Source organism: Scyliorhinus canicula, chromosome 23, assembly GCF_902713615.1.
Source record: "Scyliorhinus canicula chromosome 23, sScyCan1.1, whole genome shotgun sequence".
In the NCBI taxonomy this organism is placed as follows: Eukaryota; Metazoa; Chordata; class Chondrichthyes; order Carcharhiniformes; family Scyliorhinidae; genus Scyliorhinus; species Scyliorhinus canicula.
Window position 1 is genome coordinate 254,219 of NC_052168.1, and position 17,570 is coordinate 271,788.

General features: G+C 49.9%; 1 protein-coding gene across 1 annotated transcript; it reads right to left on the minus strand.

Annotated features, from left to right (window-relative positions):
• Positions 1 to 914: 914 nt before the first annotated feature.
• Positions 915 to 16,223, minus strand: LOC119956557 (galanin peptides-like). Its single transcript, XM_038783856.1, has 6 exons — positions 16,083 to 16,223; positions 13,108 to 13,188; positions 12,008 to 12,062; positions 5,891 to 5,989; positions 4,831 to 4,905; positions 915 to 1,122 (listed from the first exon to the last, which is right to left on the minus strand). Exons 2-6 carry the CDS (start codon positions 13,186 to 13,188, stop codon positions 1,064 to 1,066), a joined length of 369 nt encoding a protein of 122 aa, XP_038639784.1. The 5' UTR covers positions 16,083 to 16,223; the 3' UTR covers positions 915 to 1,063.
• Between the last annotated feature and the right edge of the window lie 1,347 nt (positions 16,224 to 17,570).

Genomic DNA, 17,570 nt, shown 5'->3' on the forward strand with positions numbered 1-17,570 from the left:
TGCAGACCGGGAAATGGAAATGAATCCTGACTTCCTCAGCAGCCATTGAGCCAGCTTCACGTTTTTTAAAAAGGTGTGCTAACGGCGCCCGCATGATTTCTCTCTGGGGAGCCGGTTAATTCCTGGGAGGCCATTACATTCAACTTCACTTTCGCTAATGAGATGGAAATTAATGCAACTGTGGGTTAATGGTATGCTCACCATATTTGGGCGGGATCTGGAACTCGACATCGGGAGTGGGCTGGTTAGATCCCAAACTTAATTTGGCCTTTCCCACTGTTTAACCGGCGCTCCCAGATCCGTGGAGGTTAAATATCCGCAATGATTTTCTCAAGGTTTATGAGATTGTTGATGATGCAGGAAAGGTAATTTCTAGGATATTACTTTGCAAACCAAGGCAACAAAACGATAAAAGATACAATTGAGATTAACATCTGTAAATGCCACTTAATAGTTCAATAAATGGAACAGACGTTTGAATGCGTTAACCTGGATTCAGGATTGATTCAGAACAATCAGCTCCTTGAATGCTTTCCTCCACTTTGAACAAAACTGGGCCAAGGGGTCTTCCAGCAAATTCTTTGCTTCTCCGTCTGTGTTGAACTCAGGCCTGGGTTATAGTTTTAATGTGGAGATGAAATTAAAGGAAAATCGCTTATTGTCACGAGTAGGCTTCAATGAAGTTACTGTGAAAAGCCCCTAGTCGCCACATTCCAGCGCCTGTCCGGGGAGGCTGGTACGGGAATCGAACCGTGCTGCTGGCCTGCTTTAAAAGCCAGCGATTTAGCTGAGTGACCTAAACCAGCCCCTGGCAGATGGCAGCGTTGGACTGAAATGTGCCTTCTTATAATTTTAAAACTGTGGTTAATGAGATACTTCGACACAGAGGCAAAGAGAGAAAGACGAGAGAAAGATTCAACTTCTTTGCTTTACTTTATTTGAAGGACATTTTTCACCAGCAAATTTCAAACCTTTGAATCTGTGAAAGTAATCACAATGGGGTTGGGCCGTTGCTTTTTCAATCATTACTCATTTTACATGCGAGGACTCAAACTCCAAAGACTTAATCTTGTGTCGGGTCTGCTGAGAATGACACTGCCGAGTTTTCCAGTATACCAGATTCTGCCAAAAGAGTGACAAAATATTAAATCATTTAAACAGCCCAGAAAACAACTAATTGAAGAATTAAACTATTTTCCAACCAGATATCCTTCCTTCCACAATCTAGTCTTTTAACATCCAAGTTCAATTGTCTAACTCCCGTTTTCTAAATTACTGCCTGTAATCTAAGAATTGTTTCAACCTTCACAGTGACCCTGTGACCCTCAGTGATCCTTGAACTCTCACAGTGACCCTGTGACCCTCGCAGTGACCCTGTGACCCTCAGTGATCCTTGAACTCTCACAGTGACCCTGTGACCCTCGCAGTGACCTTGTGACCCTCAGTGATCCTTGAACTCTCACAGTGACCCTGTGACCCTCACAGTGACCCTGTGACCCTCAGTGATCCTTGAACTCTCACAGTCACCTGTGACCCGCGCAGTGACCATGTGGCCCTCACAGTGACCTGTGTCCCTTAGTGACCCTCTTTTCCTCACAGTGACCTGTGACCCTCACAGTGACCTGTGACCCTCACAGTGACCTTCTTTCCCTCACAGTGTCGTGGATCCCAAATTGTTGCCAGTATTCTCAACACCCTTATGATCAGGCCACTCCCACTAATCTAGAATTTCCCAACCCCTGACCTTCTCTGCAGCCTCTGAACCCACGGTTTCAGGTCTCTCTGGCCATCTCGCCTGTAGCATGGGTTCACACACTGAACCCCTCCACATCAGCCCAGCTTCTCCCATCTTCCTGACTCTCTAGTCTTGCCCACCTGACCTCACACCTGACTAACCTCCACAACCTGACCTCCACAACCTGACCGCCACGACCTGACTGACCTCCTAAACCTGACTGAACTCCACAACCTGACTGAACTCCACAACCTAACTGACCACAACCTGACTGACCACAACCTGACTGACCTCAACCTGACTGACCTCCTCAACCTGACTGACCACAACCTGACTGACCACAACCTGACTGAATTCCACAACCTGACCTCCACAACCTGACTGACCACAACCTGACTGACCTCAACCTGACTGACCACAACCTGACTGACCTCCACAACCTGACTGACCTCAACCTGACTGACCTCAACCTGACTGACCTCCTCAACCTGACTGACCTCCACAACCTGACCTCCACAACCTGACTGACCTCAACCTGACTGACCACAACCTGACTGACCTCCTCAACCTGACTGACCTCCTCAACCTGACTGACCACAACCTGACTGACCACAACCTGACTGACCTCCTCAACCTGACTGACCACAACCTGACTGACCACAACCTGACTGACCTCCTCAACCTGACTGACCTCCTCAACCTGACTGACCTCAACCTGACCTCCTCAACCTGACTGACCACAACCTGACTGACCTCAACCTGACTGACCACAACTTGACCTCCACAACCTGACTGACCTCCTCAACCTGACTGACCTCAACCTGACCTCCACAATCTGACTGACCTCCTCAACCTGACTGACCTCCACAACCTGACTGACCTCCTCAACCTGACTGACCTCCACAATCTGACTGACCTCCACAACCTGACTGACCACAACCTGACTGACCTCAACCTGACTGACCTCCTCAACCTGACTGACCACAACCTGACTGACCACAACCTGACTGACCTCAACCTGACTGACCTCCTCAACCTGACTGACCTCCACAACCTGACTGACCACAACCTGACTGACCTTCTCAACCTGACTGACCTCAACCTGACTGACCTCCACAACCTGACTGACCACAACCTGACTGACCACAACCTGACTGACCACAACCTGACTGACCTCCACAACCTGACTGACCTCCACAACCTGACTGACCTCAACCTGACTGACCACAACCTGACTGACCTCCACAACCTGACTGACCACAACCTGACTGACCTCCTCAACCTGACTGACCACAACCTGACTGACCTCAACCTGACTGACCACAACCTGACTGACCTCCTCAACCTGACTGACCTCCTCAACCTGACTGACCTCAACCTGACTGACCTCAACCTGACTGACCTCAACCTGACTGACCACAACCTGACTGACCTCCACAACCTGACTGACCTCAACCTGACTGACCTCAACCTGACTGACCTCCACAACCTGACTGACCACAACCTGACTGACCTCCACAACCTGACTGACCTCAACCTGACTGACCACAACCTGACTGACCTCCTAAACCTGACTGACCACAACCTGACTGACCTCAACCTGACTGACCACAACCTGACTGACCTCCTCAACCTGACTGACCTCCACAATTTGGCCCTCCCTCCCTGGCAGTTAGCTGCCATCAGGAAATGCACCATCTGGATTAATGATGGAGTAACTTTAATGCTGGAGTAACGTTAATGCTGGAGTATCTTAAATGCTGGAGTAATTTTAATGCTGGGGTAACTTTAATGCTAAAGGAACGTTAATGCTGGAGTAACTTTAATGCTTGAGAAACCTTAATGTTGGAGTAACTTTAATGCTAGAGTAATTTTAATGTTGGAGTAATTTTAATGCTGGAGTAGCTTTAATGCCGGAGTAACTTTAATGCTAAAGTAATTTTTTAATGCTGGTGTAACTTTAATGTTGGAGTAACTTTAATGCTGGAGTAACTTTAATGCTGGAATAATTTTAATGCTGGAGTAACGTTAATGCTGGTGTAACTTTAATGCTGGAGTAACTTTAATACTGGAGTAACTTTAATGCTGGAATAACTTTAATGCTGGAGTAACTTTAATGCTGGACTAACTTTAATGCTGTAGTAACTTTAATACTGGAGTAACTTTAATGCTGGAATAACTTTAATGCTGGAGTAACTTTAATGCTGGACTAACTTTAATGCTGTAGTAACTTTAATACTGGAGTAACTTTAATGCTGGAGTAACTTTAATGCTGGACTAACTTTAATGCTGGAGTATTTTAATGCTAGAGTAACTTTAATGCTGGAGTAACTTTAATGCTGGAGTAACTTTAATGCTGGAGTAACTTTAATGCTGGAGTAACTTTAATGCTAGAGTATCTTTAATGCTGGAGTAACTTTAATGCTGGACTAACTTTAATGCTGTAGTAACTTTAATACTGGAGTAACTTTAATGCTGTAGTAACTTTAATACTGGAGTAACTTTAATGCTGGAGTAACTTTAATGCTGGACTAACTTTAATGCTGGAGTATTTTAATGCTAGAGTAACTTTAATGCTGGAGTAACTTTAATGCCAAAGTAACTTTAATGCTGGAGTAACTTTAATGCTGGAGTAACTTTAATGCTAGAGTATCTTTAATGCTGGAGTAACTTTAATGCTGGACTAACTTTAATGCTGTAGTAACTTTAATACTGGAGTAACTTTAATGCTGGAGTAACTTTAATGCTGGACTAACTTTAATGCTGGAGTATTTTAATGCTAGAGTAACTTTAATGCTGGAGTAACTTTAATGCCAAAGTAACTTTAATGCTGGAGTAACTTTAATGCCAAAGTAACTTTAATGCTGGAGTAACTTTAATGCTGGAGTAACTTTAATGCTAGAGTATCTTTAATGCTGGAGTAACTTTAATGCTGGAGTAACTTTAATGCTAAAGTAACTTTAATGCTGGAGTAACTTTAATGCTGGAGTAACTTTAATGCTAGAGTAACTTTAATGCTGGAGTAACTTTAATGCTGCTGAGCTCTTGTTCTCCCGCCTCGTCCATGTTTGTTTCTGAAATTATTTTAAACCCACCTCTCAGGCGTAGGTAGCTGAGGAATTCTATCAGTGTCTGAAGGGCGTTTTCATCAAGTGAATTCTGTGGATTATCTTAAAAGATAAGAAGATAGTGTCAAGCAACAGGTCACTCATTCTCATCCCAGTAAACAGCGCAGCTGCCAATCCCTCCGCACAGTTAGTACCGACCTCTACGTCTGGGAAAATGTCTCTGATGCCAGGGGCGCGGTTTAACAGAGTCCCGTTCTGGGCAGGTTTAATGGGTGTTTCTGGGCTCTGAATCGCTGGGAGTGACCCCGCTATTCACCGGCCTGAATGTGAATCAACCCGTCAAGGCCGCAATTACCTCATTTCCCGCAGTGAAGGGCTCACTGCGCCAGTGCGGGGTGATGGGTGATGACTGGCGGATCGGGGTGTCATGGGCAGGGCACCCCAGTACCCATCCTCGGCACGAGCCAGCCTGGCAGCCTGCCAGTGCCCCTGCTGGGTGCCAGGGAGAATGTCAGTGTGCCACCCTGCTCAGAGCCCGGCCACCCAGGGATCTCGAATGGCCTGAGACCCCCCCCCCCCCCCCCCCCCCCCAACCCGGGGCCGTGATGACTGGCCCACGTTTGCGGCTCTGATGCCGTCTCCGGCCATTAGGTTCCAGGCGCCGGGGGAATTAGCGCCGACACGTTTAAATGAGCCGTGACTGACCTACAATCATAGTGACAGTCACAGTAACCATGATGTGGAGATGCCGGCGTTGGACTGGGGTGAGCACAGTGAGAAGTCTGACAACACCAGGTTAAAGTCCAACAGGTTTGTTTCAAATACGAGCTTTCGGAGCGCAGCTCCTTCCTCAGGATTCACCTGAGGAAGCAGTGCTGCGAAAGACAGTCACAGTAACAGTCACAGTAACAGGAAACCTCAGTAACAATCACAGTAACAATCATAATAACAGTCACAGTAACAGGAAACCTCAGTAACAATCACAGTAACAATCATAATAACAGTCACAGTAACAGGAAACCTCAGTAACAATCACAGTAACAATCATAATAACAGTCACAGTAACAATATAACCAAACCGTCTTACTGAAACTTGTTACAGCTGATTTGTAATTGTCGTCAATGGCCTCTCTCTTGCCAGCGAGCCCCCCCTTGTCATTCAGAGATCTGTGACCATTCGCAGCATCTGAAAAAAACAAAGAGATCATTCAAACCACAGAGAGAGACGCAGTCACTATGCTGACCCATAGTGGGAAGCACGGTAGCACAGTGGTTACCACTGTGGCTTCACAGCACCAGGGACCCAGGTTCGATTCCCGGGTTGGGTCACTGTCTGTGCGGAGTCTGCACATCCTCCCCGTGTGTGCGTGGGTTTCTTCCGGGTGCTCCGGTTTCCTCCCACAGTCCAGAGATGTGCAGGTTAGGTGGATTAGCCAGGGTAAATTTCCCTTTGTGTCCAAAAGGTTTAGGTGGGGTTACTGGGTTACGGGGATGGGGTTGAGCCAATGCAGACTCGATGGGCCTAATGGCCTCCTTCTTCACTGTAAATTCTATGATTCTATGACCCACTCACTAACCAGACTCAATATTTAACTTCAGCGCTACGCTCCAAACGTTAGCCAGTTGTTTTGCTGATCAGATCAGATTTGTTTCTGCCAGATTTATGTTTTAGCTTCAATTTTCCAGCATTTGCCATATTTTCATCAGTCCCAGAAAATATCCACCCAGGACCCGGTACATCCACCCAGTACCCGGAACATCCACCCAGTACCCGGTACATCCACCCAGTACCCGGTACATCCACCCAGTACCCGGTACATCCACCCAGTACATCCACCCAGTACCCGGTACATCCACCCAGTACCCGGTACATCCACCCAGTACCCGGTACATCCACCCAGTACCCAGTACATCCACCCAGTACATCCACCCAGTACCCGGTACATCCACCCAGTACCCGGTACATCCACCCAGTACATCCACCCAGTACCCGGTACATCCACCCAGTACCCGGTACATCCACCCAGTACATCCACCCAGTACCCGGTACATCCACCCAGTACCCGGTACATCCACCCAGTACCCGGTACATCCACCCAGTACATCCACCCAGTACCCGGTACATCCACCCAGTACCCGGTACATCCACCCAGTACCCAGTACATCCACCCAGTACATCCACCCAGTACCCGGTACATCCACCCAGTACCCGGTACATCCACCCAGTACCCGGTACATCCACCCAGTACCCAGTACATCCACCCGGTACATCCACCCAGTACCCGGTACATCCACCCAGTACCCGGTACATCCACCCAGTACCCGGTACATCCACCCAGTACCCGGTACATCCACCCAGTACCCGGTACATCCACCCAGTACCCGGTACATCCACCCAGTACCCGGTACATCCACCCAGCACCCAGTACATCCACCCAGTACCCGGTACATCCACCCAGTACCCGGTACATCCACCCAGTACCCGGTACATCCACCCAGTACCCGGTACATCCACCCAGTACCCGGTACATCCACCCATAGAACATAGAACATAGAACATAGAACGATACAGCGCAGTACAGGCCCTTCGGCCCTCGATGTTGCACCGACATGGAAAAAAAAAAACTAAAGGCCATCTAACCTACACTATGCCCTTATCATCCATATGCTTATCCAATAAGTTTTTAAATGCCCTCAATGTTGGCGAGTTCACTACTGTTGCAGGTAGGGCATTCCACGGCCTCACCACTCTTTGCGTAAAAAACCCACCTCTGACCTCTGTCCTATATCTATTACCCCTCAATTTAAGGCTATGTCCCCTCGTGCTAGCCACCTCCATCCGCGGGAGAAGGCTCTCGCTGTCCACCCTATCTAACCCTCTGATCATTTTGTATGCCTCTATTAAGTCACCTCTTAACCTTCTTCTCTCTAACGAAAACAACCTCAAGTCCATCAGCCTTTCCTCATAAGATTTTCCCTCCATACCAGGCAACATCCTGGTAAATCTCCTCTGCACCCGTTCCAAAGCTTCCACGTCCTTCCTATAATGAGGCGACCAGAACTGTACGCAATACTCCAAATGCGGCCGTACCAGAGTTTGGTACAGCTGCATCATGACCTCATGGCTCCGGAACTCAATCCCTCTACCAATAAAGGCCAACACACCATAGGCCTTCTTCACAACCCTATCAACCTGGGTGGCAACTTTCAGGGATCTATGTACATGGATAACACCCAGTACCCGGTACATCCACCCAGTACCCGGTACATCCACCCAGTACCCGGTACATCCACCCAGTACCCTGTACATCCACCCTGTACCCGGTACATCCACCCAGTACCCGGTACATCCACCCAGTACATCCACCCAGTACCCGGTACATCCACCCAGTACCTGGTACATCCAGCCAGTACCCGGTACATCCACCCAGTACCCGGTACATCCACCCAGTACCCGGTACATCCACCCAGTACCCGGTACATCCACCCAGTACCCGGTACATCCACCCAGTACCCGGTACATCCACCCAGTACATCCACCCAGTACCCGGTACATCCACCCAGTACATCCACCCAGTACATCCACCCAGTACCCGGTACATCCACCCAGTACCCGGTACATCCACCCAGTACCCGGTACATCCACCCAGTACCCGGTACATCCACCCAGTACCCGGTACATCCACCCAGTACCCAGTACATCCACCCAGTACATCCACCCAGTACCCGGTACATCCACCCAGTACCCGGTACATCCACCCAGTACATCCACCCAGTACCCGGTACATCCACCCAGTACCCGGTACATCCACCCAGTACCCGGTACATCCACCCAGTACATCCACCCAGTACCCGGTACATCCACCCAGTACCCGGTACATCCACCCAGTACCCGGTACATCCACCCAGTACCCGGTACATCCACCCAGTACATCCACCCAGTACATCCACCCAGTACCCGGTACATCCACCCAGTACATCCACCCAGTACCCGGTACATCCACCCAGTACCCGGTACATCCACCCAGTACCCGGTACATTCACCCAGTACATCCACCCAGTACCCGGTACATCCACCCAGTACCCGGTACATCCACCCAGTACCCGGTACATCCACCCAGTAACCGGTACATCCACCCAGTACCCGGTACATCCACCCAGTACCCGGTACATCCACCCAGTACCCGGTACATCCACCCAGTACCCAGTACATCCACCCAGTACCCGGTACATCCACCCAGTACCCGGTACATCCACCCAGTACCCCTTACATCCACCCAGTACCCGGTACATCCACCCAGTACCCGGTACATCCACCCAGTACCCGGTACATCCACCCAGTACATCCACCCTGTACCCGGTACACCCACCCAGTACCTGGTACATCCACCCAGTACCCGGTACATCCACCCAGTACCCGGTACATCCACCCAGTACATCCACCCTGTACCCGGTACACCCACCCAGTACCTGGTACATCCACCCAGTACCCGGTACATCCACCCAGTACCCGGTACATCCACCCAGTACCCAGTATATCCACCCAGTACCCGGTACATCCACCCAGTACCCGGTACATCCACCCAGTACCCAGTACATCCACCCAGTACCCGGTACATCCACCCAGTACCCAGTACATCCACCCAGTACCCGGTACATCCACCCAGTACCCGGTACATCCACCCAGTACCCGGTACATCCACCCAGTACCCGGTACATCCACCCAGTACATCCACCCAGTACCCGGTACATCCACCCAGTACCCGGTACATCCACCCAGTACATCCACCCAGTACCCGGTACATCCACCCAGTACCCAGTACGTTCAGCCCCTCCAGGGAGGGAAGGTGAGTGAGGGTAATAGTGAGTGAACCTGATGGAGGTTGAGGGTGTGTGAGGGAGGGAGGGTGTGTGAGGGAGGGTGAGGGTGTGTGAGGGAGGGAGGGTGAGGATGTGTGAGGAGATGAGGGTGTGTGAGGGAGGGAGGGTAAGGGTGTGTGAGGGAGGGAGGGTGTGTGAGGGAGGGAGGGTGTGTGAGGGAGTGAGGGGGAGGGTGTGTGAGGGAGACTGAGGAAGGTAGGGCGAGGGTGAGGGAGGGTGAGGGGAGGAGGGTGTGTGAGGGAGGGTGAGGAAGGAAGGGCGAGGGTGAGGGAGGGTGAGGGGGAGGGTGTGTGAGGGAGGGTGAGGAAGGAAGGGCGAGGGTGAGGGAGGGTGAGGGGGGGGGTGTTTCGTCCTGGCAGATTTTGCTCTTACTGATCTCAGATTCAAGACGGCCTATTTCTCATCTGCAAACTACGCGATTCTCCGCTCCCCACACCGGGTGGGAGGATCACGGGAGGGCCCCGTGAAACGCCCCCCTGGCACCCCCCCGCGCGATTCTCCCACCCCCTGCTCGGAAGAATCGGTGCTCGCCGTTTTTCACGGCGACCGGTGATTCTCTGACCCGGATGGGCCGAGCGGCCTGCCGTCCCCGACCGGTTCACGACGGCGGCAACCACACCTGGTCACTGCCGTCGTGAACATGGGTGCCAAAGTTCCACTTGAAGCTTGTGGGGGGCAGAGAGGGGAGTGAGCAACACGGCCGTGCTCGGGAGGGGACTGGTCCGTGATCGGTGCCCACCGATCGTCGGGCCGGCGTCTCAAAGTGACGCACTCTTTCCCCTCCGCCGACCCGCAGGATCAAGCCGCCACGTCTTGCAGAGGGGAAGACAGCAACCGCGCATGCGCGGGTTTGAGTCATCAGCCGTCGTGACGTCAGCCGCACATGCGCGGGTTGGAGCCGGCCAACCTGCGCATGCGCGGCTGATGTCACATAGGCGCCGCCGCGTCATTCCCGCTGAATCATTGTGAAAATGTGTGTGAATCATTGGGAAAATGTGTGTGAATCATTGTGAAAATGTGTGTGAATCATTGTGAAAATGTGTGTGAATCATTGTGAAAATGTGTGTGAATCATTGTGAAAATGTGTGTGAATCATTGTGAAAATGTGTGTGAATCATTGTGAAAATGTGTGTGAATCATTGTGAAAATGTGTGTGAATCATTGTGAAAATGTGTGTGAATCATTGTGAAAATGTGTGTGAATCATTGTGAAAATGTGTGTGAATCATTGTGAAAATTTGTGACTAAAAGGGGATAAAGCACAAACTAAGAAGAATTTACACATTTGCTCCAATAATAGTTTGCTGGAGTCCGGAATCACCTTGGCTGCTCGTTTATTAATGAGTCTCCTTAGTCTTTGGACTAATGCCTGAGGGATTCTGCCCCTCAGGGAAGGTGCTTCCAGACAGACTGGGTCAACCCCACCTTTTCGTGCATCGGCAAAATGGGTCAGGACAACATCTGTGTCAAATTAAAGGGGAATATTACCTTTCTTAAATTTTTCAAATCAAGGAAATCAGGGATATTTCCAGGATCTTTAGCATGTTGTGTTTTGCAATGGTGTTAGTTTGTCTCTGTATTAACACTCGCATTTCTGACTCACACACTGTGCTCAGGTATCACTTCGGGATTTGAGCAGATGAACACTGCAGATATTTCAGTGCCACATTGAAAGGGTGCTGCATTGTTGGAGGGGCTGTATTCAGTGAAAAGCCAGCCTCCCTCTGCATTACACCATGAAAGTGACAGAAAGTCTGCTGGTGTCTGAGTCTCAAACCAAATTAGCAGGTTAATCGGGACAATCACCTATCTGCTCCCACGTGGATGTTCTATGCTTCAAATTAATTCATTGACTGTGAAATAATTTGGCATGTCATGGGAACACATACATAGAAACACGTTTCCTCTTTTTCTGTTCTTTAGCTACAGGGAAACACACCAAGAACTAGGGCAGCACGGTAGCACAGTGGTTAGCACTGTTGCTTCACAGCTCCAGGGTCCCAGGTTCGATTCCCGGCTTGGGTCACTGTCTGTGCGGAGTCTGCACGTTCTCCCCGTGTCTGCCTGGGTTTCCTCCGGGTGCTCCGGTTTCCTCTCACAAGTCCCGAAAGACAAGCTCGTTAGGTGAATTGGACATTCTGAATTCTCCCTCTGTGACCCGAACAGGTGCCGGAATGTGGCGACTAGGGGTTTTTCACAGTAACTTCATTGCAGTGTTAATGTAAACCTACTTGTGACACTAATAAAGATTATTATTATTATACTGTTTCCTGAAGGATGGGGATAAGCAGAATGCAGTCTGAGGTGGTGACGACATTACTCACGTGGGCCTAACAGATATCCAGCACTGTTCAATGTCCAACCTCTCTTGTCTTTGGGCTGAAAAATACATTTTGCAGATTAACGTTTCTGTTTTTCTTTATGTTTTTTTTTCCCCACCACTAATTTACTGTTTCTTTTTTGATGCCCCAACACAGTGGAGGCCACACCCACAGATCTCAGATAAAAATCCATTCCCTTGAGAATGCAACCAAACAGGAGACTCACTCTACAGATATTAACAAATCTCCTCTACAGAGTCCAACTCTGGAGCGAGACCAGGGCTGGAATTCTCCAGCCGTTACAATTTACTTTTCTGCCAGCTGTGCGCCCCACCCGTGGGTTTCTCAGCGATGTGGGGGTGGGGGTGGGGGGGAGGGGGGTGTGGGTGGGTGGGGGTGGGGGGTGCTGCAAAGGGAGATCCCATTGACAGGTGGCGGTAAGTTAGAATCCCACCACCAGCGATCGGCACGCGGCTGAGAAACTAGAGGGTCCGGCTCCAAATCTATAAAACCCAGCTCCAGTGAGAGACTAACTGGGAATAACCACCCAGTAAACCCTCCTTTACAGGAACCTCTTCCCACAGGGAGACCACCTCCACAGTAAAGACCACTTCCAAATAACAGGGTTTGCCCATTGAGTGAGTGAGTCCTTCTACAGTGAGGAACATCAATCTCAGACTGATCTTCTCCTGCCCCACTAACTGGCTCTATCAGCAATGACGATAGTCCAGTGAGATTCCGGTAAATTTCCAGTTCTGTTCTAATCTTGGAGATGCTAATATTTCTGGGGAGTCCGGGAAGGTTCAGCGTTAATATCAATCCCACAATATTCCACAGGAGAGTTTTATATTTCTTTGCTGATATGATTCTTTCTACACCTGGCCGGCTACAATTAAAATGTCGCTGGGAGAAAAGTGAGACGATATTCCCATTTTCAAACACTTAGCTAAACCTTTCCGCTACTTTGCTTTAATTGACATCAAAGTGGAGGCAAAGGAACATCGATCTCAGACTGATCCTCTCCTGCAGAAAACCTCCTCCCATTGCGGCTCGGACTCAAACTCAGCCGCAGCAACAGTCCATTAAAGGATAAATATAATTACCATGATTACTAATCCAAAACATTCGGTTACTAAGCCACAAAGGATCAAAGACATACAGATCAACGTCCTGCTTTTATACATCTGAAAAGAAAAGAAAGAATATTAAATTGTCTGCATTAAAGTGAAAGGAGATTCACCCAAGATTTAATTGGGCTTAAAGCTGGAATTTTGTTTGGTTATAGAAAGATGTAAACTGAGATCTCAGAGAAAGTGCCCAATGATTGTTTCCTCTCCCATTGATTTGGCCACAAAGGCTAAGATTTCTATTACTTTGACCCGAATTAGATAAGTTTCATTTACAAGTACTGCTAAAAACATGTTAAAGCACAACATTTCTAATATAAATGAGTTTAATGCCCAAACTCTGGGCACCCCAGTTAATGTGAAGGGGAATTTAGTAAGGGGATAGTAAAATGAAGGGATAATATGTAGCTGTGAGGGTGAGGGGGGAGCTTGGTAAGGGGGACAGTGAGGAGGGTATAGTGAGGAGGGAGAGTATACGATGGGGGGGTCTATGGTAAGAGAGGGTACATGACGGGGAGCACATACACCATCAGCTTCTCAGAGCTGCTCCGTCTCGGTGGGGAAGTCATTAAATTGAGATTATTAAAGTGGAGTGGGGATATCAAAATTCCCACCGACGGAGCTCCTGATAATCAATATCCAGGATTCAATGGTTGATTCTGTACATTAACCTCCAACTGGTCGCCACGGCACTTTGGATTCTCAAATGCAGAATCTACAGATCGGAGACAAATCATTCAATTTTCCACTTTCACTCTCCTGAGACATTTCAATGTTAACCGTCTGAGAAAAGCAGCAACTCACAGGCCAATAATATCAGCTGATTTTTCAATTCTTTAACTCCTGCTGCAGACACAAGTGTGTGTGGTTTAAGCACAGTGTTTGCTAGTTTCATACAGCCTGTCTCACATCCCAGGCTCAGTTACACACTCGCCGGGCTTCAGGATTCACTTTTCCCGCTGGCAGCATCCCCAGTTTCCCAGCAGAGTGGGGTGGTTACAATGGGAATCCCATTCTGTCCTCCCGACAGAATCCTGCTGCCGGCGAATGGCGCGCCGACGGAGAACAAATGGTGCTGACGGGGAACAAATGGTGCTGACGGGGAACACGCAGTGCTGATGGGGAACACACGGTGCCAACGGGGAACACACGGTGCTGACGGGGAACACGCAGTGCCGACGGGGAACACACGGAGCCAACAGGAAACATGCGGTGCTGACGGGGAACACACGGTGCTGACGGGGAACACGCGGTTCCGATGGGGAACACGCGGTGCCAACGGGGAACACGCAGTGCCGATGGGGAACATGCGGTGCCGACGGGGAACACGCGGTGCCGACGGGGAACACGCAGTGCCGACGGGGAACACGCAGTGCCGATGGGGAACACACGGTGCCGACGGGGAACACGCGGTGCCGACGGGGAACACGCAGTGCTGACGGGGAACACGCAGTGCCGATGGGGAACACACGGTGCCGACGGGGAACACGCGGTGCCGACGGGGAACCCGCGGTGCCGACGGGTGAACACGCAGTGCCGATGGGGAAACACACGGTGCCGACGGGAACACGCGGTGCCGACGGGGAACACGCGGTGCTGACGGGGAACAACCGGTGCCGATGGGGAACACGCGGTGCTGACGGGAAACACGCAGTGCCGATGGGGAACATGCGGTGCCGACGGGGAACAAACGCTGCCGACGGGGAACAAATGATGCCGACAGGGAACACACGGTGCCGACGGGGAACACGCGGTGCCGACGGGGAACACACGGTGCTGACAGGGAAACAAACGCTGCCGACGGGAACACGCGGTGCTGACGGGGAACATGCTGTGCCGACGGGGAACACGTGGTGCTGACGGGGAACACGTGGTGCTGACGGGGAACACATGGTACTGACGGGGAACACATGGTACTGACGGGGAACACGCGGTGCTGACGGGGAACACGCGGTGCCGACGGGGAACACGCGGTGCTGACGGGGAACACATGGTACTGACGGGGAACACATGGTACTGACGGGGAACACGCGGTGCTGACGGGGAACACGCGGTGCCGACGGGGAACACGCGGTGCTGACGGGGAACACATGGTACTGACGGGGAACACGTGGTGCTGATGGGGAACACGCGGTGCCAACGGGGAACACGCGGTGCTGACGGGGAACACGCGGTGCTGACGGGGAACACGCGGTGCTGACGAGGAACACGCGGTGCTGACGGGGAACACGCGGTGCTGACGGGGAACACGCGGTGCCGACGGGGAACACGCGGTGCCGACGGGGAACACACGGTGCTGACAGGGAACAAACGCTGCCGACGGGAACACGCGGTGCTGACGGGGAACATGCTGTGCCGACGGGGAACACGTGGTGCTGACGGGGAACACGTGGTGCTGACGGGGAACACATGGTACTGACGGGGAACACATGGTACTGACGGGGAACACGCGGTGCTGACGGGGAACACGTGGTGCCGACGGGGAACACGCGGTGCTGACGGGGAACACATGGTACTGACGGGGAACACATGGTGCTAATGGGGAACACGCGGTGCCAACGGGGAACACGCGGTGCTGACGGGGAACACGCGGTGCTGACAGGGAACACGCGGTGCTGACGAGGAACACGCGGTGCTGACGGGGAACACGCGGTGCTGACGGGGAACACGCGGTGCCGACGGGGAACATGCGGTGCCGACGGGGAACACGCGGTGCTGACGGGGAACACGCAGTGCTGACGGGGAACACGCGGTGCTGACGGGGAACACGCGGTGCTGACGGGGAACATGCAGTGCCGACGGGGAACACGCGGTGCCGACAGGGAACACGCGGTGCTGACGGGGAACAGAGAAGCCAGCCCAATATCTGCAGTGACATTAATCTGGTGCAAATAACAACATTTAGTAACTTTTCACATATAAATACTCATAAAAATGTAAAATCATTTTACCTTTATCTAGGAAAAATTTGAAGTATCTTTTTTGAAGTTTAAAATAATTACAAAAAAATGGTATTTGTCAAACTGTTTAAAAATAGTCTAGCGCGAGCTCAGGCTTCTGAACAGCAAAGTTCTGAGTAGCTGGATGTGAATGTCTGAGCAAAGAGACGCAAGCCTATTTATTTGGGAAAAACAATTAACGTCCTCATTATGTTTTTTTTTCCTTTTTTACGTAAATGCACCCAGACTTTTAGAAGCATAACAGGACTCGTCATTAAAGCGTGTGCTACATTTCAGCTATAATTTCTGTCAGCCAAATGGAGGTAATTATTGATAATTGACTCATGTTCAGGCTGGAGATAACAGGAAAGTGCCTTTTTCAGTAAGCGGAGGAGGACGAGGATCAATGTCAAAATGTGTCAGGAGCCGTCACAACCATCCTAAATGGAAAGTAGAGTAAGTCAGAAAGTAGAAGTAAGATAGTTTAGTTAAAATATAAAACTGAAATGGGAATAGTGAAAAGGGTGGAATGTCGAGGAGGTGGAAGTGAGGAAATGGAGGAGGAATTGAAACCAAAAGGAGGGAAAGAATCAAATCTGGACACTGAAATAGAAAATAAAACTTCCTGTAGAAATGAAAGATAAAACAGTGAAGATTGAGAAAAAGGGTCTAAACAAGAAAATAAGCAAAAAGAAAGACGGAATAATAGAGATAAAAGACAAGAGGGAGGAGATTGTCAACAGGGAAAGAGCTTTCATATTTCAGTCAGTCATAAAGATCAAATGCAGCCAGGTTTCCCGGCAGGAAGCTGCTCGAAGTGAAAGTGTTGGCAGCCGTGACTGTCAGCTCATTAAAACATTGCCATTCTCCCAAACTGAAAACATAGAATTAACAGAAACAGGGAATCATCTGAAAATATTGGTTACATCATAATTAGAACAATGATGATCTTCTGACCTCAGTTACAGAACAGAGTAGATCAGACAGGACCATGCGCTAATTGCATTTGCTGCACACATAATATGTGTGAAGGTCGGGTAGATGTAGTGATGTTCAGGCTAAGTGGGAATAAAGGAAAGACATGGAGCAAGGTGATGTTGTATTTTTGAAAGAAGTGGTATAGAATGGATGAGTAATAAAATTCTCTCAGGCACTCAAATGTCAAGCAGTGATCAAAAGACAAATTTCAAATAAACCTTCTCACCTGCTCGGCAACCTCTCAATCACTTTTCAGTCTATAAATATCCAACTGTCTCTTGAACCATCAATGTGACACAGAGAGCACACTTCATTGGGGTCCATTATACTCTGTGGACACAAATGGAAACATCACCAAGACAAGGATTAGGAGTCCATGACTTTCATAGATTTACAGTGTTGAGACAAGCCATTAACCCAACTGCTCCAAGCTGATATTTAAGGTCCAAAATAGACATAGAACATACAGTGCAGAAAGAGGCCATTCAGCCCATCGATTCTGCACCGACCCACTTAAGCCCT

Bases quoted from the DNA above. Each gene is read 5' to 3' on its own strand.
- LOC119956557 (XM_038783856.1), bottom strand. From the start codon at position 13,188: ATGTATAAAAGCAGGACGTTGATCTGTATGTCTTTGATCCTTTGTGGC. The intron at 5,990-12,007 runs GTGAGTAATGTC...TGTTTTTTTCAG, and splicing joins TGGATATCTGTTAGGCCCAC to ATGCTGCGAATGGTCACAGA. The intron at 1,123-4,830 runs GTGGGTTTAAAA...CTCTTTTGGCAG, and splicing joins CAGCTACCTACGCCTGAGAG to AATCTGGTATACTGGAAAAC.